Below are 23,934 nucleotides of genomic sequence, written 5' to 3' on the forward strand. Positions count from 1 at the left end.
ACAGAGCTGGTCCTAAAAAAGACCCCCGCGGAATCCCACTTGTTATGCCCTTCCAGCAGAATTGTGAACCATTAATAAATACTCTCTGAGAATGGTTATCCAGCTAGTTATGCACCCACCTTATAGTTGCCCCATCTAAGTTGTATTTGCCTAGTTTGTTGATAAGAATATCACGCAAGAATATCAAGTGCTTTACTAAAGTCTAGGTATACCACATCCACCACTTCTCCCTTATCCAAAAGACTCGTTGTCCTATCAAAGAAAGCTATCAGATTGGTTTGACATGATTTGTTCTCTACAAATCCATGCTGGCTGTTCTCTATCACCTTAAGTCTTGACTTCAGTTGGGCCGGTGTAACCTGTCAGGGTGGTTAAACACTGGAATACGTTGCCTTGGGAGGTTGTGGAATCTCTGTCACTGCAGATATTTAAGAGCAGGTTGGATGGACATCTATCAGGAATGGTCTAAGCCGTGGGTCAGGGAGCTAGATATGGCTCTTTTGCAACTGGAGCTCATCCCCTCACAGCAGGGAGCCTGTGCTGGCACTCCAGCCTCATGCCGCCCCACAAGATTGGAGCGCCAGCACTGGCTTCCTGTAAAAGAAGGGGAGGGTGAAGGGAAGCCTCAAGCCTCCCTGCTTGATCCAGCTTGCGGGGAAGAAGCTGGAGCCAGAAGCAGTGGTACGGTGCTGCTCCCCTTCCCCTCCCCCGGCTGAGGGGAGCAGCAGCACTCGACTGCACTTCCTGGAGGCTTTCCCCGCTGCTCCCATTGGAACAGCGGGGAAAGCCTCTGGTGTCTGGGAGTGGTGCGTGGTGTGAAAACAAGTAAGTGCCCCACATCCCCTCATGCCCAGACCCTGCACCCAGTTTCCTGCCGAGACCCTGCACTCCCATCCTCCTCTGCTCCTGTCCCCTTTCTACTTGACAGACACCCTGTCCCCAGCCTGCTCCTGTGGTTTTTTTTTTTTTGCTTCTCACTTGTGTGGTCCTCACCTGATTTTTCTGTGGGTCAGTGGCCCCAACCCAAATAGGACTCCCCACACCTGCCATAAAGACAATGTTGAAACCTTTTGTGTTGGACATCATTTAAAATAAAATAAAATATTAAGTCTGGCCAGCAAGCCCCCAGTTGGAGCCCAACCCCCATCTGGATGCAGCATCATAACACCCCTGCACCCCCCATACTCTAACCCTGAGCCCATCATACACTTGAACCCCCTGCCCTGAGCCCCTCGTATTCCCACATTCCCAAACTCCTGCACCCACACACCCTCGGTCTCCTGTCATAGCACTCCTGCACCCACTACATACCCCAATCCTGTGCCCTTAGTCCATCATACACCCAAACCCCCTGCCATGAGCCCCTCATACACCTCAACCCACACTCCTGCACCCCCATATCCCCAGCCCTCTGCCATAAGATTGACAGAAGAGAGCCTGAATGTGTGCATGAAGCTGGATTTGACCAGATACAATGTAAACTTCAAATAAATGTGCAAAAAGATGCAGCAGCAGAAGTCCCATTAAATAAAGTCTCTGAGTATGTTTCATTTATACTATTATTTATCATTATGTCAATTATCAATAATATTAGTTTGTATATTTTCACTCATGCACATAGACATTCTTTGTAGGTCGCTTGTTCTGAATTTTGATGTAGTTTGGCTCTTCGTTTTAAAAAGGTTGCCAACCCCCGATCTAGATGGTAGTTGGTCATGCTGTGAGGGCAGGGGACTGGACTCAATGACTCCCGAGGTTCCTTCCAGTTCTAGTGTTCTATGATTTTAGGATTCTAGGACACACATCTACAGGAGTAAACATTTGCAACAGATATATAGCTAGATCCCCAGCTGTGGTAAATGAAGCCCAACTGACCCTCCACTGACTAGTCGAACTCTTCACTTGCAGTCATTGGAGCTATACCAGTTTACGCCAAGCCAGGAGCTGGCTAATGGACCTTTTGCAGCTACTCATTGGAAGTCAAATAACTGTCTGTCCATATTTTACTTATAGGTTGGGATGTTTAAAATTCATCCTGAAATCCCAGAATCACTATCTGCTGAAGCAAGGGCTTTTATTTTGCTCTGCTTTGAACCTGATCCGAATAAGCGTGTAACAGCATCTGATCTACTCAAAGACCCCTTCTTAAAGCAGGTGAACAAGGGCAAGAAAAACAGAATTGCGTTCAAGCCTTTAGGTAAGAAATGATCAGCCAAGTACAAGGTAACATCCTTACGTATTACATAAAAAAATTGAATCATTAGCCAATTCCTCTCTGTTATTCAGGATCTTGAACATACTAAGAAATCAACTGGCATTAAACTGTAGCAAGTACCTTGTGGTTTTTATTTATTTATTTATTTGGCTTGTTGAAATCTCCCCATTGGCTAAATGAATGAACAGTTTTTCATAAAAGAAAAGTTCATTCTGTCAAGGTTTTCACAGGTGACTTAAACTTTTGGCTGCATACCAAGAATCACCTCAAAGAGGTGATTTTCACAGGATTGGTGCTCAGCACTTTCTGAAATTAATTAAGGACCTGATCAACGCTGCGTAAGTCTCCTAGTAGAACATAAACATACAGTCATTGCAAAGTTCTGTTCTCAAGTTTGTAGCGGTAAAATTTATAGACTGCTAACTTGTAAAGTGAAAGTCTCTGGTAACTTCCAAAAGATTGGAAGATGCTTCAGTCCATAGGCAATATGCTTTTTAGCTGTAATTCCACAGTTCAGAGAATCCGAATAGGAAAAGGGCAACATGGAGATATTTCAGATTCCAGGATCTTTTTTATCCTCTGCCATGTGCTCGGCATTTTAATGTCCCAAACAAAGCACACAGCACATTTTGTGGAATATTACTGGCACAAAATGGAGTCCAGAGTCACATGAACACATCACATGTCCTTACATGGCTTGATGACTCACAGGGAGTAAGAATTGGCTTGTTGGAGGCTGCAATGTCAGCAGGATGAGCCACTGAGGCAGAATGAGTTTGTTCTGTGGTCCATCCTGAGAGTGAAGTGTCCTTAATGGGCCATTAAGCTTAAACAAGGTGCTGGCTGGACTAGATGTAAACTCCCTTGTGGGTGTTATCCTAGGAACAAACACAATGGTGGTCCAAGTATATAGCCAATATTCATAACTTGGATAAAAAAATGATAGACACAAATAAACAGGATAATCACCCTTAGCAAATCATAACTTCTTTGAGTGCTTGCTCATGTTGATTCCATCGTAGGTGTGCTCATGCCCGTGTGCATGGCAATTACAGATTTTTGCCTTTGCGGTATCCATAGAGGGCTGTGGCACTCTCTAGAGTGCCGTGTTCATGCTGTGGTATATCAGGTGCTGCCAGCCCAAGTCCTCTCATTTCCGTCTTACTGTCTGCAGTGGTCAGTTGGTGCCCCTCTCTCACTTGACAAGAGCTTTTAGGATGTTTTCCCCCCTTGGACTTAATGCTTTTTGTACATTGTTGTTAGTGTTAAGTAGTTGTTAAATGTAGCTAGTCGATAGTATGGGTCTCAGCAGGGACATTGCACCAAGTGGGCCATGCCCCAGGTTCATGGGTTTAAGCCCTGCTCAGATTGCAGCAGGTTTATGTCTGTGAGTGACCCCGTAACAGCTGCATTACGTGCTTTGGGAAGTCACACATCAGAACTTCTGTCTGCACACCAGAAAGCTGAGGGTTATTTTCCTCAAAGCTCTCATCATTGAATCGGCTCTTACTACATATAAAAGGCAGAGATGCAGCGGGGGTCGCGAGTGCCTCCTCCCATATTGACTAATCGAGTAGTCAGTGGAAATTCCATCAACTACTCGATTAGCTGATTAATCAAAATGTAATATCCCTAGCACAGTGCAGGCTCCTGCTGCTGGTGCTGGCCCTCCAGCTCACTAGCCTGCCAGCTGCTAGCCAGCCCCTCCCACCTCAGGGGGGCACAGTGCATGTGGCAGCAGAAGTAGCAATGGGAAGGCTTGTCTAACAGTGGCATTATTAATGATATATAGGACCATATTTTGGTCAGACAGCATCACAGGTGCCTAATATGGCGTATCGATATTTTGACAACTAATGACCTAATTTTTCAGTGACCGCTATTTCCATTGAAAATCTGGCCACGTTGTCAGCAGGATGCATAGTGAGCACCGACCTACTGAAGACCCACATTAGAATGTGAAACATCTAGCCACACAAAGATCATAGAATGCAGACTGGAAAAGTCCTTATTTTCCCCTCAGGTCATCTGTTCTCTCAGGGTATGTCTACACTACAGCACTAATTCGAACTAACTTAGTTCGAATTAGTTAATTCGAACTAAGCTAATTGGAACTAACTGATCCAGACTAAAAAACTAGTTCGAATTAGCGTTTTGCTAATTCAAACTAGCACGTCCACATTAAGTGGACCCTGAACCGGGGTTAAGGATGGCCGAAACAGTGCCGGCAGGGCATCAGATGAGGACTTAGAGCGTGGAGCTGCTGCCTCAGGCTAGCCGAGGGCTGTGCTTAAAGGGACCCGACCCCCACCCTGGACAGACAGTTCTCAGGGGTGCCCCGCTTGCAAAGCAGTCCTGGCTTGGAGTGCCCGGAGTACCCACACTGGGCACATCACAGCACTCGGCCATCAGCCCGGCTGCACTTGCCGCAGGCTGCCATCTGGGGAGAGGGGGCAATTGGGGGGCTGCAGGAGAGCTTCCACCCCCAGAAGCCCGCAGAGCCAGCCCAGTCCTCCCCATCGGGGGCTCGTACCCCATTCCTCCCTCACCTCCTTCCACTTACCCTTCCCTAGCCCCCCTTCCTGATGTACAAAATAAAGAAAACGTGTGGTCAAAAATAGAATCTCTCTTTATTGAACAAAACTCGGGGAGACTGGGAAAAGGAGGTGAGAGAGGGGAAGAGAGAGGGTGGGAGAGGGGAGGGCAACTAAAATGATCAGAGGTTTGGAAGAGGTCCCATATGAAGAGAGGCTAAAGAGACTGGGACTTTTCAGTTTAGAAAAGAGGAGACTGAGGGGGGACAGGATAGAGGTCTATAAAAGCATGAGTGGGGTGGAGAGGGTGCATCAAGAAAAGTTCTTCATTAGTTCCCATAATAGAAGGACTAGAGGACACCAAAGGAAAGGAATAGGTAGCAGGCTTCAAACTAGTAACAGAAAGTTGCTCTTCACAAAGCAGAGAGTCAACCTGTGGAACTCCTTGCTGCAGGAGGCTGTGAAGGCTAGAACTAGAACAGACTTTAAAGAGAAGTAAGATCAATTCATGGAGGTTGGGTCGATGGAGTGGTATTAGCCAAGGGGTAGGAGTGGTGTCCCTGCCCAAAGTTTGTGGAAGGCTGGAGAGGGATGGCATGAGACAAATGGCTTGGTCACTGTCTTCGGTCCATCCCCTCCAGGTTCCCTAGGGTTGGCCGCTGTCGGCAGACAGGCTACTGGGCTAGATGGACCTTTGGTCTGACCCAGTACGGCCATTGTAAGCTCAGGGCTCAGGGTCGGGGGTCTCAGTGGACCACCTTGATTTTCATGCACACCTGTTCCTGGGTGGCCAGGCTGGCAGCTCTCCTGCCCTAGACTGCCACTTTCCTGTGCCTAGTGCGGAGGTCATGGACGAGGTCCACGATGTCCACTCTAGACCAGGCGGGTGCCCGCCTCTTGCAGTCCCGGGCAAGCTCCCAGGAGCTGCCAGCCTGGTCCCGGGAAGAGGGGGAGGGCTGGGGTGCATCGGGTGGCTGGTTCGAGCCGTGCCAGGTGCAGGGTCTGCTGGCTGGGTGCTGGCAGGCTTGCACCTGGCACGGGCACCGTAGCCAGCCCGTGCCCCTTTAAGTGGGCCGGGAGGGGGGCAGTAGAGTTTCTCTGGTGTTGGCCAGAGTGGCCACCAGGGAAAGCTGGGGAAGGCTAGCCTCCCACTAGTTCGAATTAACGGGATACACACCCCTTAACTAGAACTAGTAAGTTAGAACTAGGCTTAGTCCTCGTACAATGAGGTTTACCTAGTTCGAACTAAGCGCTCTGCTAGTTCGAATTAAGTTCGAACTAGCGGAGCGCTAGTGTAGCGCCTATCAAAGTTAATTCGAACTAACATCCGGTAGTTCGAATTAACTTTGTAGTGTAGACATACCCCCACTGCTCCCACTCACCCACCCCAAGTCAGGAAGGGTCTGCAGGTGCCTTCCTCCTATGTTAAGAATTGCTCCATGCCAAGCAATCTTGCTTCGTCTCCTTTTGCCGCAAGTGGCGTCTCCTTGTGTGACCAACATTAGGTGGCCTTCGTTCTTCCTAATATGGCCACAGGACAAATTCCTGACGTGGCAAATGAAGGTGGGCCTACCTAGCAAACACAAGGCTGTGAAGAGCCATGCATTTATATGTGATGTTTTATTTTGGTGACAATTTAAACTCCTTACTATTTGAAAATGAGCTGTGTCCTAAGGAGCATTACAGAGGTTTACACGAAACCCTCCCTTCCAAAATAGAAGCAGTTTGAGATGGTGAAGACAAAGACTCCAAAACTTGCCTGAACTTTTAGCTTCCGAGCCTAAATATGTGCTCCCAACCAACAACACCTCTCCTGCCACATATTCTGGTAAATAGGCCTGAAGGACAATGTGTATACCTAACTACTCATTTATTTTTTTTCCTCATTTCCAGATGAAATGGGAATGATTGTAGGAGCTCTTTGGTGGGTCATGAAGGAGATAACAGAAAGCAGGGGGATGCAAGAGAGGCAGATAGGTAGAAGGCCAAAGAGAGAGAAAATCTTGGTCCTATAGTCATGGCTTTGGCAGGGGTAATTGGATGCACCAGCAGTTACTTATGGCCTAGGAGGACAATATTAATTTGAGTTTAAAAATGCTGTTTCATTATATTCTCACTGAGCAAAAGCAAAGAATGATCTCTGTTAAGTACCTAACCAAATGATAGCTTTATAGTAGTCAGTGTGTTTGAGTTCTGTGCTTTTCAAAGCCCTACTCTCTCACACTGTTGTTGCTGTGCTTTATTTAATGATGGGTGTGGCTTGCTTGTTTGCTCTCGCTTGTTAGACTATAATCGCAGTACGTCCCTCCCATTGCCCATCCATGGGGAGCAGGCTGGCAGTAGCAGTAGTGAACATGGCTCTGTGTCACCAGATTCTGATGTACAGCATGATGTGTTCTTTGAAAAGACAAAGCGATCTGTTTCTGAGATCCCAACAAAGCATCCTATTTCCCACTTACTGAGGTAAAGCTGTCTAATTGTTTCTGTCTTAGCCTCCACAAAGCTCATGCCGGTTAGAGTCACAATCATGTTTTATCCTAGGTAATTTGTGCATGGAACAAATAGATAACCAGATGTGTTCAGTAATTAAATCCATTGCTTAACCAGAAAATCTAACATGAGACTGGCCATACTGGGTCAGACCAAAGGTCCATCTAGCCCAGTATCCTGTCTTATGACAGTGATCAATGCCAGGTACCCCCAGAGGGAATGAACAGAATAGGGAATCATCAAGTGATCCATTCCATCACCCATTCCTAGCTTCTGATAAACAGAGGCTAGGGACACCATCCCTGTCCATCCTGTCTAATAGCCATTGATGGAGCTATCCTCCATGAACTTATCTAGCTCTTTTTTTGAACCCTGTTATAGTCTTGGCCTTCACAATGTCCTCTGGCAAGGAGTTCCAGTGGCCTAAAGCCTTGAGTGGATATAAAAATTGTATCTGTATCTGCAAAAATGAACCACAGATCCACATCCATAACTGCGGATGTAATTACCCATGGATAAAACATGGATATCCACAGATTTGCAGGATTCTAGATACAAAATTTGTATCTGCGTCCACATCTACAAAAATGAGTCACGAATATCCGCATCCATGGCTGTGGATACCTGCAGATGTCCACTGATTTGCAGGGCTCAACAGTGGCCCAGTTGGTTGTTTAGCAGGCTTCCTGCTTCTGATGCAGTTAAACATTTTTACTACTGGTTTTCAAATCTTTTGGGCAGCTGTTCTTCAAATTCCTTTTTTTCACTTTCCCAATTATATATTTATACTTTGTTTGCCAAAGCTTATGCTTCCTTTCTCTCTTCCTCGCTAGGATTAAATTTCCACTTTCTAAACAACACCTGTGTGCCTCACTGCTTCTTTTACTTTGTTGTTTAGACACAGTGACACTTCTTTGGTTTTCTTTTTTATGTTTTTTAATTAGGGGTATACATTTAAGTTGAGCCTCCATTATGGTAACTGTAAAAAGTTTCCATGCAACTTGCAGGGATTTCACTTTTGGCATTATATGCTTTAATTTCTGCTTAATTAACCTCATTTTTGTGCAGTTCCCTCTTCTGAAATTAAACAATACGCTGTTGGGCTGCTGTGGTGCTTTTCCTGCCACATGGACGCTAAATCTAATTATATTATGGTTGCTATTATCCAGTGGTCCAACTATATTCACCTCTTGGAGCAAATCCTGTGTTCCACTTAGAACTAAATCAGGAATTACTTCTCCTGCAATAGTCAGTTAAAGTGTCAAGAAATTTTATCTCTGCATCCCATCCTGAAGTGACATGTAACCAGTCAATATGGGGAGAGTTGAAATTCCCCATTATATATTATTTTTTTGTTTTAATAACCTCTCTGATCTCTCTGGGCATTTCGCAATCACTATCATCATCTGGTCAGGTGGCTGGTAATATATCTATACATTATTGTTTATTTTTTGTTGGGGGGGGGGGGTGATTGCTGAAATTCTGTGGTATAGTTGGATTCATTTTAAAATGTTGATCTCATTTGATTTTATGCTTTCTTTCACATATAGGGCACCTCTCCCACCAGCACAACCTGTTCTGTACTTCTGGTGTATTTTATATCCTGGTATTAGTTTGTCCCATTGATTATTCTTATTCCACCAAGTTTCTGTGGTTCCTATTATAGCACTATCTTCTTTTAATACATAGCACTCTAGTTACCCATCTTATTATTTAGACTTGTAGCACTGATATATACGCATTTTAAAAACGTGTTACTTTTTAGCTGCTGCCATTACACGATGTAACTGAACGGGACTCTTTTACGTTTGACTGTTTCTCATCAGATCCTGCCTGTAATTTATCATCTTCCATCTTCTTACTAGGACATAGAGAATCACTGTTCTCTAACAGATGTCTCTGTCTGAACCACATGCTCTTCTGCACCCGTCAGCTTTCCACCAGCTCTTATTTTAAAAACTGTTTTATGTTCTTTCTAATTGTAAGTTCCAGAAATCTGGTTCCATTTACGTTTAGATGGGGCCCATCCTTCCTGTATAGTCTCCCCCTTTCTCAAAAGTTTCCTCAGTTCCTAATAAATCTAAACCCCTCTTCCCTACAGCATCATTTGATCCATGCAGTTCTTACAGTATAGCTGGCCCTGCACATGGAACTGGAAGCATTTCAGAGAATGCTAGCATCGAAGTCCTAGACTTCAGTCTGTTACCTAGCAGCCTAAATTCAGTTTCCAGGACCTCTCTCCTATCCTTCCCTATGTCACTAGTACCTACGTGTACCACTGATTCCTTCCCACACTACACATAAGTAAGGATGTCAAAGAGTAGTGACTAGTCAACTACCCGATAAGCAGGAGCTTATCAGGTAGCCCTGTCGACCACTTGCTCATTCCCTCCCCCTCCCCTGCGTTTTTGAAGGGAAGCTGACAGGAGAGGACACTGTCTGAATTCCTGGCCCTAGGTCTCATCACACACACACACCCTACCCCTGCTCGCTGCCACTGCATTTTTAAAGGGAAGCCAGCACAAGGGCTGAGACCTAGGACCAGGAAGTCAGCCAGTGCCCTCTGAAGCCGGCTTCCCTTTAAAAATGCAAAGTGGCAGGTGGGAGTTGTGCTGAGACCCAGGACCGGGATTCATCCAGTGTCCTTTCCTGTCAGTTTCCCTTTAAAAATGCAGAGTGTCAGCAGGAGGTTGTACTGAGACTCAGCATGAGCCAGGAGTGAGCGCTGACACTGCCCTTCCTTATCGACTAATTGAGTAGTCGATGGAAATTCCATCGACTACTTGATTAGACAATTAACCACTACTTAACATCGCAACACACAAGTCTATTTAGACGCATTGAGAGATCTGCAACCATTGCACCTGTCAAGCAAGTCACCATGCAGTTCTCCCAGTCATTGTAAACCCAGCTATCTATGTTTCTAATAACCAAACTTCCCCATAACTTTTGCCTGTCTCCTCATGGAAATGAATTCCTTCCCCTGGAGAGGTATCCTTAGTGGAAGGGGATACCAAAACATCTGAAAGGAGCATCCCAAGATGGTTTCCCTCTGCTCCAGTGGGAATTTCTCCTTCCCTGAGATTTTCATTCTCCTCAACAGCACAGAGGCTGTCGGAGCGCTGCTGGGACCATTCTAGTGTGTCTCAGAAAGTCTCATCTGTGTGCCTCTCTGTCTCCCTTCGCTTCTCCAGTTTAGCTATTCTGATCTCCAAAGCTATTACAGGGTCTCTGAAGACCAGGAGCTCCTTGCACCGAATGCACACATATGCCACCTGCCCATAGGGCAGGTTATCATACAAGCTCCATTGGGTGCAATAAACTGGACAGCCCCTGCTCAGTTGATTTAAACATTGATTGTATTTAACTGATTCTTGGAGATTTCTGCCAAATGTGTCCAAGAATTATGCAGGTTTATAACAACAGATAAAACATGGGCCATATGGAGGCTCCAAAGCTCATTGGAGTCAATGGCAGTCTTTTTTGTTGATTTCAACAGGATTGATTCAGGTCCTTGAACAGTAACTGCAAGTGTTCCTTATATTAAATACACAAGATGAAGCCTGGGAAGAAAATAGTTTCCTGATCAGAGGAGAACATGAAACATGACACCTTCAGAAACATTTGTTTCAATGTTCGATCAGATTGAAATTCACTGTTATGCTCGTTCTCTTTTATTTTCACTTCTTGTTATTGACTGACTTGGTGCAGCAAACAAGGCCAGACTAAGTTGAAATAAACTGGTGTAGTTCCATTGGCTTGAGTGGAGTTTGATGAATTACACCATCGGAGGGTCTGAACAGTCTTTGACAATTATTCTGAAATGAGCATTGCAGTGACAGAAATAAGATGAGATTAGTACTGATTATTATTTATTCATCTATATAAATATTCCTACCCACTCCTCGCTGTTTGATATTTCTAATGCTTAGTTATGTCTTCAGCATCTTGTCTTGCCTTTGGTCTAGCATTCCTGATGAGAATTCTGCCTCAGAAGACCGGAGTGCTTCTCCTTCTCTCGAGGATAGAGATTCTGGACTCTTCCTGCTCCGGAAGGACAGTGAACGCCGAGCAATTCTCTATAAAATTCTTAAAGAGGAACAAAATAAAGTTGCTTCAAACTTACAGGAGTGTCTTGCCCAGGTAATATCATTTAAACTCTGTGTTTTGTGTTTAAGAAGGAAAATAAAAGTAGAGTAGAATTCCTCTTGTTTATGACAGATGAAAGAGGGTACCTGTAGATGTTACCATTCACAGCAACTCATCCTTCCACATTCTAGGTTTATACCATGCCCCTTTTTGATGTGTACTAACTGGCAGTCACACCTGACTTTCTGTTTCCCTCACTGTCTTCTTACTAGAAGAGATTTCTGTAATGGAATGCTGAACTGATATAATATGCATAACATTCCTTATTTGAATGTGTAACAACTATAGGTGGCAGTGCATTTAAGGATCTTGTAGAACACACGTCTCATGTACCTGTCTGTATGGTGGAAGCTCTATAGCTGGTCCATATCTGGCTCAGGACACTGACCTGCTAGTAGCAATCTGAAATCTGTTGTGTTCAAGGATTACATGACATGTGATTTCCATGACAAGTACTTTCTCATTTAAGCACAAGAGAGTCTTAGGCAGGCAGAATGTAATTATCCAAACTGGACAGGAAACTCTTGGGGTTGTGAACTTATTTGTATGAGAAGCTCAAAGGATGGTATACACTGTACCAGGGTTTTGATTCAGTGTTCAATCAAAAGGAAGGGCACCATCTTCTGAATCATCAACATATGAACCTCAGCTAACCAAGTGTTTAGCAAAGCACTTGAGCAACCAAGGGTAAAAATGCCTTCCTCTCAGGGACAAAACCTACCTGAGGAGCTAGACTGTGTGAGCAAGAGATTTCTACAGTTGCTGGAGGGAAAGAATTCTTTACTTCAAGCCACAATGATTATGTTCACTGCAAATACAAATCCATGACTGGCCTGTGCCAACTGTCTTGGGCTGTGGAGCTCATACTAAGGGGTAGAGTCCCAGAGCTTGTGCTGCTGTCTGAGCCCAAATGTCTACGCCACAATTAAACAATCCCTTAGCCAAAGCCTGAATCAGGTTACATGGGTCAGCCACAGGTTTTTAATTGCAGTGTAGACCTATTGATTGTGAGTGTTAAGTCACTATGTAGTGCCATTGCTCAGTGGAGAACAGTGGGTGTAGAGGTAGTTCAGACTTCACCTTGCCTCATTCTCTGCCCATAAGCCATTGCTTGCATAACAAAAAGCACAGAGCCTACCCTCACTGTGCTGAGTCGAATAGGCTTCCAAGAAAACTGCAACTATCCTGTTATGTTTGAGGACTTATAGTGATAGGGGCAGAAATATCCTTTTAATGCAGAAAATCTCCAGTAATATGAGAACATCAGTGGTCGCATAAAGGTAAATGAATTAGACTTGGATGAGAAGCCAATTTTGATTTTTTTTAAATAGAAATTTTTGAGGCTTTCTTTGGTTGTTTTCGAGTTAAAAATTTGCCAAAAACACACCAGATATGTTGAAGAGCTCTTAACATAAACAGCAGCTGGGTTCTTTACATAATGTTTATATTCTGAACCAGTGCAATTAAGTTGCAAGCAAGAGAACAGAAGTAAAATGTATGATCAGATATGTATGAAAATGATGGTTTGTTTGTCTCTTTCTTGTGCATTTTTGTGTTGTATAATCCTCCCCCACCCAAAAGTAGTGATGAATGAATTGGTTTAAAGTTCTGCCTTCTGTTGCACATGAAAGCATATGACATCTTTGAAAACTGCCATCTTCATTTCTAGGGATGTGAACATCTAGTCAACTATCGGATAAGCAAATGCTTATCGGATAGTTGACTAGTCGCTTCATCCCCCCCGGCTGCCTCTATCAGAAAGAGGCAGCAAGGAGCGGGGGGGAAGAGATGGGTGTGCTTCAAAGCTGCAGCACTGTGTGGAGCCTGGGCTCAGTTGGGGACTCCCCTGCTGACCTTGGGCTCCATGTACCACTGCCGCTTTGAAATGCTGCAGGAACCAGTGGGGGACTGCTTGAGCCCTCCACTGGCCCTGTGCTCCCCACAGCGCTTTCGCCTTTGAAGTGTAGCCACAGCCCTGGGGTTGTTGCTAGACGTCAAAGGCGGAAGCGCCCTTATTGACTATTCAATTAGCCAAATAATCGAAATTTTACATCCCTATTCATTTCACTGGTCAATGTAGCTCTCCCTGGTCATCTGCATTTTTCTCTGATACAGATCAAACTAAATTCTATTAGAGCAGCACAGAGTGAGTCCAGGTAAAATGCTGGGTGGTGTCTTGCCCTGCATCCTTTCTAGTGCACAGGCCTATTCCACAGTACTAAACATCGTTGACATGACAACAGTGGTTTGGTCTGACTTGTTGATCCAAGTTCAGCCTTAGTGTATGCAGGTGTAACTCTATTGCACTGTTAGAATGTAGCTCATTCTGTGTCCTGCCTTAACAGTCTACTTAATCATGCAGTGCAACACTGACTGCATGTCTAGCAGAAAGCTGTCTCTGATGCAGTTGCAGTGAATCAGTAGAATTAAAGGAGAAGCCTATTGAAATGGAAATGAAGCAAAAACCCATATTATGCTGGACTTTCATGTGTTCATCATTCTCTCCGTATACACAGAGAAAAGAAAATATAAAAAGTACTGACTAAACAATTAAGTATCCTCTCTCTTTGCATTACAACCCTTGATTTTGTTCTCTCACATTACCATTACAGTATATATGATTCTTAAGGCTTGGCAAGGGCAGAGAATACAAGTTTAGTAAACCTAGCAGATGTGTGATTAAAGTTCCGTCACTTGTGTATGGTTGTGTGAGAAAATATAAACTTTAACCCTGTAACATTAGCTCTGCTAAACAGTTAGGGTACGTCTAGACTACAGGCTTTTGTCGACAGAGGCTTTGTCGACAGATACTGTTGACAAAGCACATCTAGACTATATTCAGTTCTGTCGACAAAGCAAGCCGCTTTGTTGACCTGAGAGTGTAGATGCAAAGGACAGAACTCTGTAGACAGAAGGCGTTTTTCCTCGTAGAATGAGGTTTACCGCCATCGACAAAACTGCCGAGTTCTGTCGACGTTATGTCGACAGAACTCAGCGGTAGTGTAGATGCAGGTATAGTTTTGTCGACAAAAGTCCACTTTTGTCAACAAAACCCTGTAATCTAGACACACCATTGGTTCTTAGATGCAGAGGATTTATTGTTTCCTTGTGTGAGTCTTGATGTAATACATTGAATGCCTTTGCACCAGAACGCTGAAGAACTACTACTTTCAGACAATCACATCAAGCAGATAATTGGCATTTTAAGGGACTTCATACGCTCTCCGGAACACAGAGTGATGGCATCCACAATATCCAAGCTAAAAATGGATTTGGATTTTGACAGCAGTTCCATCCATCAGATTCACCTGGTGCTGTTTGGATTTCAGGATGCGGTAAGTCCTCCATTTGTCAGCAGAAACTAGAAGCAGAGGGAGAGGCATTCCACTTGACTATGTATTCCTTGTATTCCTCTTCTTACTCCCAGGGCTCTTCTGGCTGAACCCCTGCTGTGTCTCTCTGCTTTCCTGTTCCCCATCCCTGCTTGTTCCTAATGGTCCCCTCTGGACAGCTATTCACTCCTTTAGCTACTTTGGGGCCTTATGTGTGATGTGTTAGAAGAGCTGGGGGTGTTGGGTGAGTGAGAGAGGTAACTGGGGTTGGCGAGCCAGGAGGTAAGAAGGGGTGTGTGGTCGGTGTTGTTGAGGTTGAGGGAGAAGAATCTGTTTGTAGGAGACCCAGGTAGTGGGGAGCACAGCTGTGTGGACAGCCTGGGTGAGGAGGAAGCCCAGTGCTTCTGTGCTGAACAGTCAATGCTAAATGGTCTCTCTTGAGGAGGCAGCAGCAGCAGCAGCAGCCATTGCTACCTGGCATACTGAGCACTAGGCAGAGCCCTGGATGCATGGAAATTAGGGGTGTCAGCATGTAATTGACTAGTCAACCGATAAGCATCAGTTAATCCTATCAGCACTCCCCTCCCCCTTGCTGCCTCTGTATCAGACTAAACTGGAGAGAGTCTAAACAACTTGTGTTCTAAACTGAGAGCATATTGTTAGTCTTACATAATATTAATTTTATTTATTATGGCTACAAATGCGTGAGATCCATTAGCAGCTGCTGAGAGCACTGCATTCTGCATTTTATTGGCAAATGGGAAATTTGGAAGTTGTTGTCCATGGGCTGTTGGAGTCTGAACTCAGTGTATAATAATTTTAGTCTCAAAGAGGAGAGGGCTGTGCTGGATTCTACAATACAGATTCCCATTAATTTACAGCACTTGATCTGAATCTTTACAAAACAAAGTTTGGTCAGTGCTGTCTAAGTCCTTTGCTGATGCTTTTGCTTATTTCTATATTCATAGGTGAACAAAGTATTAAGGAATCATTTAATTAGGCCTCATTGGATGTTTGCAATGGATAACATAATTCGCCGCGCAGTCCAAGCAGCAGTCACTATTCTTATCCCAGGTAAATCAAAACAAGTCAGTTCTAGTTTCTAAATGAAATGCTTCCAAAGTACATCATATACGGTTTCACTTTCTTTCCAGCTGATTGATCCATCTCATTCCTGAAGTTTGTTAATAGGGTCTGGAGTGATTACGCTTCAGCTGGAGGCAGGGCGGTGGACAGGGGCTACATCTCTAGACTATGGGGTTTTTCCAGAGGTATCCCAGAAAAACTCTGCTGCATCCAGGGAACAAGTCTCCTCTTCCGCTTTTTTCTTCAGAAGAGCCAGACGCGCTCTTTCAGAAGCCCTGTCTTCCTCCTTCCATGAGGAAGGGCTCTTCCAAAAGAGGAGGTTTTTCCAAAATTTGGCCCAGTGTAGATGGGCAAAATTTTGGAAAAGCCTCTTCTGACAAAACTATCGGAAAAAGGTACGCAAATTGCAGTCTAGACGTAACCAGGGATCGCAGTTTTTCAAGTTACTAGCAGACAAGGCTGGATGGAGTGAATTGGATTTACTCATTTGTACTCTGCAGTACTCATTTGTACTCTGGGGAAACCTAATTCTTTTGGAGCCAGGCCATAATTTAAACCAAGGAAGGGGGAGTGCTTCATTTGATGGTCTCTGTGGGTATTCCGTTTGAGGTGCACATGTGCTCCTTACACTTGAGACTGACTTTATTATTAGTGTCCATTGGTCCAGTCTGCCTTCCCCTTGTGCTCCCACCTGAGAGTACAAGTAACAGGGTAGACCAGCTACCTCTCTAGTTCGTTTCAATAACCTATGCTCTGAGGCGGAGCTCCTTCAGCGTCCACTGCTTTAAGTGCTCTTTGTTTTAGTATAAAGAGTTGTAAATGGTGTGTTATACACATTTCTTCTAGAGTTAGTTAGTTTTAGGAGCCATTGTTTGGGAGTACCTTTGCACTCCCCATGCCAACGTAGGTTATCCCTAACATCCAAAATGCCAGGATTCAAGGTCTCCATGGTCTGCTTCTAGGCCTTCCTGGTCAGTGACAACTACAACATTTGTCTGTATTGCTTCAGGGAAACTCATATCTCCTCCAAATATGTAGGCAATATCCTCCAAATATCTCAGCAGGCCCACTGATGGGGGTGGAGAAAAGGGGGCAACTGCTCCAGGCCCTTTAAATCGTTGCTAGAGACAATGCAGCATGCCCCAGATGACACTGAGGGCTGCCTGGGGGAGGCTGGCCCCAGCCCCATCCTCATCTGGGGGCGCAGAACGATATCTCCCAGCTTCACTGTTTGTCAGTCTTTCCCTCACTCAACCCACCAATCCAGTAAGTTCTGACTTCAGACATTGCTGATGGATTCCTCAAAAAAGCCCCAGTCCAACCTTGACCCATCAGACCCCTGTGTACATTGGGGTGAGGCAGCGAGGAGCACTCTTTGAGTGTGGTTGTGTCTGCACTAAGAGCAGAATTAAGGACTCTGGTGAATAGGCAGACATGAGAAGTGTAAGAGTAAACAATCTCACAACGACCTGCGTAAGAAATCCCCCTCTTAGTCCTCATCGAAGGAGAAGACTTCTTCTCCGATGCAGTCTGCGTTGAATGAGATTCTGCACCCCAGTACTGGTACAGTACCAGTTCTGTGTCTCTAAGAGGCAGAAGTGATGCAAGGCCATCAGCCACTGAAGGAGTGGGAGCATTCTGTGTACCCATGAGCAAAAGGTGTGAGTGAACAACTCCTATGCCAGTGCTGACTTAGATGGAAAAGGATTCATTGGTTACTGAAAACCACTGTCTGCTCAAAACTAGCACCACCAGCATCAGTGGTCAGATATGCTATCTTGGAGACTCTTACAGTCTGTGCAGATCACTGATACTGCCTCCACACCATTGTTTTGTCACTCATTGGTACCGTCTACCAGTGGAAGCATAGTATGACCATCACTGCTACCAACAGACCTGCCTATAGACACACAGGCCTCGTGCTCCTCCAACAAGCCTAGGATCAGTGGAGAAGAGCTAACCAGTCTTATCAAAACGGGAAGTTAGCTTCAGCAGAGAGTCTAAAAATCTAATGGGCTGGGCACCTTCTCACTCCCACAAGACCTGGCTTGAGACTAGTGATGACTAGACATAATTTCTAGAACTCCTAAGGAGAGCTGCTGAGATACTGCCTATCCCTCTGGAAGAAGCATAGGTTACCCTTCCTAAACTACTCAATATCCTTCAAAGTGCAGATCTTAGAAATGTAACATTGCCAGTCAGTGGGGCTATATTAGGACCAGCTAAGATGGCCTGACATACCAGCCCTCTGGTTCCCACTCTGAAAAGAACAAAGGGGAAATACTGTATACTGTTTACAGGGGCAGAATATTTATTCTTGCATCCCACTTCGAACTTCTAGTGGTGCAGGCTGTTACTGAAAGTAACAAGCACCATCAATCTAGATCTACACCCAAAAAATAAGGAGGCCGTATGTCTAGACTTCCTGGGGAGAAATAACTTCACTTTCACAAGTTTACAGATTTACGTAGCAAACTACCAAGCTTTAATGGTGAAGTATGAGTTTATAATCTAAATTTGCCAACAGGCTGCCTCAAACACACAGACTTCCGTTCCAAGCAATCATCAGAGAAGGTAAATTGTTAGCCAGGTCAGCCCTCCAACTCTTTATAGATACAGCAGACACAGCCTCTCCCACAGTGCACCATGTGTAGTCATGAGATGGGCTTTGTGCCCCCAGTCCTACCGATTTCCCAGTGAAGCTAAATCAACCCTGGAAGATCTGCCTTTTAAGGGAAAACCCCTATTTATTGAGAAGATGAACGAACCATTATACATTCTCAAATATTCAAGAGCTACACTCTCTCCCTTCTCTGCTCACAGAGACTTTGTAAATAGATTTTAGCCTGCATTTTGCTTTGCTATGAGTTGACTGCAAACTCCTCCACAGCATGAGAGAACACTTCTAACCAGAGCCCATTGTACATCTCTAACTTCACTCTAAGTCCCTCTTCTAGAGATTTACAGAGTAGCAGTGTGGGGCTCTGTGCCTATCTTTGAGATATTTTGCCTTGCCACATGCTTCTACAGAAAACATATCCTTCAGTTTGTGGTACAACAGGGTTCCTCACAACGTTCCCCACCCTGCTTGTGAGTCCCCTCAGAAGGAAGACACGTAGAGATCATCATTCAAACAACAGTCTGGTTGCCTGCCTTGTACAGTAACTGGAGATCTTCGTGATGTGTTTCTCTGTGTATTCCACTACCCACCTTTCTTCCCCTCTGCTCCATATACTTATCCTTAAAGTTGTTTGGGATAGAAAAGAAACTGGAGATATAGTCTATCCACATCACCCCTTATGCCCTTGGTTTGGCACAGAATGGTGCATGAGCCAATTAACACTGCTAGTGAAACATTTTCTGGTCTCAGGCACATGGAGCTCATGTGCGGCTCAAGAGGAATACAAAGAGGTACATCTTGAAGAATGCCAGTTACTGCACAAAGTAAGTAATCAGACTTTACTGGAATTCTCCTTCCTCTAAAAGCAGCTCTGTCTCCATTTCCCCATTATATAAACAAAATCCTGAGTATCTACCCATCTGTCCATGCTATTTATTACTTTTGCTACATCACCAGTGCATCTGTCATATTATAGACAAGTAAGATTGTGAGCGAATGCCACGCTAACAGGGACCTATCCACAGATGACTGCACTACTCTTCTCACTGGTGTTATTTAACCCTATTTAGAAATGGTACCACAGAGTCTGTGGTCCAGTTAATACAAGAAACAAATGCTATCTTGTGCTAATGCTTGTCAGGGTTACATTTTACTCCCCGCTACTGGTACGTGCCTTATTAAATTCCATATCTAAGTGTACTCCACATAGGAAACTTCAGGATGAAATCTCATTGCTACTTTATTCAGCTGAGGCAGCTTTTTTCAGTTAAAGAGGAAAATGCCACCCATTTAGATGTCCAGAAAAGGCGTTGCTTTCTTGTGATTTCCACTTTCGCTGCCTCCAAAAAAGAGCCAGGGTGTGAGATACTGTATTGACTTTTTCATTGGTCTGTGCAGAGCTTCAAGCTCACTTTGAGCCAGCTTCAGAGACTGAAGCTGTGGAAAAAGATGCCGATGAAGTGGAAGATGATTACCAGCCAATGGAACAAAATGGAAATGAGGAGCCAGTTGTCACGTCTGGAGTGAGCACACTCAGTTCTGTGGTGTCACATGAATCACAGCAGCAACAGCTTAATCTGCAGCTAGCCAAACTTAAACAAGAAACAAACAGGTAACCTCTATGTTTATGTTTAAATAGATGACTAGGAATCTGTTTATTCCTAAACATATTTTCCTCCAAGCACAGCGTTCTCTAGTCAGAGTAGAATTTGCAGGAGTTCACATAGTCCCCAAAGGGTACTCAGTAATATATCTAAGCACTTGTATAACTTTAACCAAATCCAGCTTACAGTTTACAGAAAGAACACAGAAAAAATGTTGGGAGTACCATTAAGCCAGGAGTCGCATATTCCCAGCCTGCAGGCCAGTCCTGGGCTTGGGACTCCCAGTGGGCTGGGGGAGGGCTGTCCATTAGTGGCCCCCAAACCCTGCCCCTTCCCACCATTTCCCTACCCTCTTCCCCCCATGGTATCCTGTCCCCCAAGGACACAACTTGGGGGATCAGTGGGGAAGCCTGGTTGTGGCGTGACGGCAGCAGTCACACTCCAAGCCCCCATAGCGGTAGGCGTGTGCCCACCTAGTGCCCGCTGTTTCCCCGTGGCTGTGGAGAGTGAAGGCAAGAGGGGGAGGCAAGACCATGGCCACCAGGCCACAGCAGGCCTCCCCATTGATCCCCAGCATCCCCATGCTCAGGGAATGGAGAGCCATGGGGAGGAAAGGGCAGGATGATGGTGGGAAGGGACAGGACTTGGCACCAGTAACAGACAGGGATCCCCTCCCCTAGAGTTCACCAGAGACTGCACAATTTCTCTGGCCAAGACTGGCCTGTAGGTTGGGAGTTTGAGACCCCTGCACTAAGCATTGACATGCTTTTTATTTTAAATACGTGTTCTCAAGTAAGGGTGCCAGACACTGGATAGTAAATATAAGTATAGGATTCCCAATGTGATCTGAACTTCAGTTTTCTCACTGCACTGTGGAGTAGTGGGACATAAAATGAAAATTCCCCATTTACCAAATGTGTCTAAATTTTACATCCGAAAATTCCAGATAATCATGTACAATTATTGGTCTACGAACTCTGGTTCCCTGCCACTGTGTGTTATATCTTATTTGCATTAAACCACTCAGACTGTTTTGTATATCCATATACAGTAGGACTCACTTCAGTCTCTTGGCCCCAATAACAAGTTCCAGTTCTTTCAGGAATTCTTGTCTGATTAAAAAAGATTGAGGAAAAATCTGATATCTTGATAGTAGATGACACTTTAAAAGCTGCAGTGGGGTCACCATAGGCTTAATAGGGGATTACACAGTAAAATAAGGAATGCATCGTTATTGAATTATTTAAACTTTGGGATCTCTGGGGACCAGCATAATAAAAAAAAATCAATCGGGATTGGGTCCTGTCAACCTGGTGCTGTTGCAAACATAAATAGATAGTCCTTCATGAAGGGAAAAACTCAGTATTGATGTCAAAATTGGTATAGATGAAAGAATGATTCTTTACCCCACAGTCACTGTGGTTACTATAGAGAGAGACCTGTAGTTCTTTGCGATTTGTTTTCTGTATATATTCCACTTCAGGTGCACTCATGTGCATGAGATTGGACTCTTGAGTAGCAACATCTGTTGAGGCTGTATATGTGTCCTCTGCTTCATAGCTGTGTGTAAAGAATGTGACCGTTGCCACTGCTTTACAATTCCTTCACTAAATCCTGAATTCAACGGGGCAAGGGTAGTAGAAGTAACTGGGAAAGAGGGTGGGCCAAGAAATGCATGTCGACAATATATCCCAAGGAAAAGAATTACTAGTTTTGTAACTAGTGTTCTTCTTCGAGTGATTGCTCATGTGTATTCCAGTTAGGTGTGTGCACGCAGCGTGCGCTCGTTGTTGGAAGTTTTTCCCTCAGCAGTGCCCTTAGGCCAGCGGGGAGCCCCCTGGAGTGGTGCCGGTATATCGGCCCATATATACCACTTCTGGCCCCCTCACCCCTCAGTTCCTTCTTACCGCCATAACAGTCCTTGGAACAACCCTCAGCTTGTCTAGCGATAATTGTCTTCGGTATTGTTCTCTGTTTCTTCAGTTAGCTTAAGTACCGAGAGTTAAGTTAAAGACTCTTTTGTTGTTTGCTGTTTTTGTTGCTGTTCCCCGCCGCGGCGCGCATGCCCGGCCTGCAAGACTTTAAGTCCTGCAAAAAGTGCCACAAGCCTATGTCCCGTGCCAATCCTCATTCCTCGTGTTTAAAGTGCTTGGGAGAGATGCACCTCACGGAAGCCTGCAATATCTGCAACGCATCTAAGCCGTGAACGAAATGCGAGAGAGTCGCATCTTAAGATCATATTGAGGCGGCTCTCCAGCCGGTACCGGCACCGGAGTCAGCACCGGGTCCTCAAAGCACACCAGTGTCAGTGTGGGACTCCCCCCTGCACCGTGCCTCACCAGCACCGCAGAGACCTCAACACCGGTCTCAGTCTCCGGCACCGCAGAAGAGGAGGAGGCCTAACGGAATGGTCCCCTGCTAGACACATGCCCTCCGTGCACCCTTCAGTGGGGGACGCGGCGCCGGCAAGTCCAGAGCCCGGACCTTCCAGGTTGGGTGGACTTTCCTTCCAGCATAGGGAGCCGAGCCTCTCCCTCCCAGCTTCACCGGCACTGCTCACAGCACTGACCGGCGGTGCACCCCTACCCATGGTGCCTTATCAAGAGGTGGCACCGGATACACCGTGGTACCATGCCCTGGCACCAGGTCACACCGTTCCAGCATCTACCTCTGCACTGGATGTCCGGACCACCATGCTACCACCTCCGCCTCGGCACCGTGGAAAGCCAGAATCTATGACTAGGCACGCAGCTGCTCCGCGGGTGTGTGTCGGCTCCTCCCTGGTCTGCCTAAGAGTACACGTCTGACTCTGAGGCAGAATCCATCTGGTCTTCTCGGGGCTCCCGGTCCCAGTCACGGCACCGCTCCCATTTGCGGCACTGCTTTCGGCACCATAGTCCGCCTCATCCATACCAGCAGCAATGGCCACAACCAGTCCCGGTGCAATAGTGGCCTCCTTAACCCAGAGCCCAGTGGCCATTCTGGACTCCTAGAGCGTATCACCAAGCCCAGGGAAACCCCCCCTTCCAGGTCAGCTTCGGTCACAGTGGGTCCTCAGGCCCCTCGCACTGGCCAGTCATTGCCCCCAAGCAAGCCGTCTCCTGGTCCTTCGGGGAGTGCGGCTCCGGTGAGCTAACTTCCCCCACCCTCATCTGCTAATAAACCACAGGAACCGACACTCTCAGGAACATCTGTCAGAGAAGTCTGAAAGGGATCATTGTCCTCCTCCCCTGACGAGGCTCTGGGAGACTCTGGGCCATCCATGGCCTCTATGGACTACAGAGCCCACCAGGGCCTCCTCCAACGTCTGACCCAAAGTTTGGGAGTCCAGAAGGATAGGGTGTGTGATGACTCCGATCCCACGGTGGACATCCTCCACACAAATGCCCCCTCTAGAGTGGCCCTCCTGATTAACAAAATGGCCAAGACCTCCAAAGCCTTGTGGCAGACTCCCGCGTCCATCCCTCCTATTGATAAGTGGGCCGAAAGGAGATACTTTGTCCCCCAGGAGGGTAATGAGCATCTTTTTTCCCACCTTCCACTGGGCGCTCTAGTGGTACAAGCTGTGAACCAAAGAGAAAGGCAAGGTCAGCCTGCCGTTGTCCCTAAGAACTGGGAGGCCCAGAAAACTGACCTGCAAGACTGGAAAGTCTATCCGTCTGGTGGTATCCAGTACCGCATTGCAAACCAACAGGTCCTGGCATGCGTTTAACACCTGGGCCTCGATGGACAAATTCACGGACCTACTTCCCCAAGATTCCAGTGCAGAAGTCAGAGCTCTCCACGAAGAGGGGAGAGAGATTTCCAGGGCGGCTCTCCAGGCGGCTCTAGACGTGGCGGACTCTGCTGCCTGAGTAATGGCCTCCGGGGTGGTCTTATGCTGCAGCTCCTGGCTACAGGGTTC

General features: G+C 45.8%; 1 protein-coding gene across 6 annotated transcripts in view; it reads left to right on the plus strand.

Annotated features, from left to right (window-relative positions):
* Positions 1-23,934, plus strand: part of MAP3K15 (mitogen-activated protein kinase kinase kinase 15) — a 159,437-nt gene that overhangs the window by 126,571 nt on the left and 8,932 nt on the right. For all 6 annotated transcript variants that reach the window (XM_075913494.2, XM_075913486.2, XM_075913503.2 and 3 more), the window contains 6 exons: positions 2,014-2,197; positions 7,035-7,212; positions 11,208-11,382; positions 14,538-14,723; positions 15,689-15,794; positions 19,825-20,038. In XM_075913494.2, the coding sequence (XP_075769609.2) occupies positions 2,014-2,197; positions 7,035-7,212; positions 11,208-11,382; positions 14,538-14,723; positions 15,689-15,794; positions 19,825-20,038 (1,043 nt within the window). The remainder of the gene's footprint in view (positions 1-2,013; positions 2,198-7,034; positions 7,213-11,207; positions 11,383-14,537; positions 14,724-15,688; positions 15,795-19,824; positions 20,039-23,934) is intronic.

The sequence above is a fragment of the Pelodiscus sinensis genome, chromosome 1 (assembly GCF_052426305.1).
Source record: "Pelodiscus sinensis isolate ZL-2025 chromosome 1, ASM5242630v1, whole genome shotgun sequence".
Taxonomy (NCBI): Eukaryota; Metazoa; Chordata; order Testudines; family Trionychidae; genus Pelodiscus; species Pelodiscus sinensis.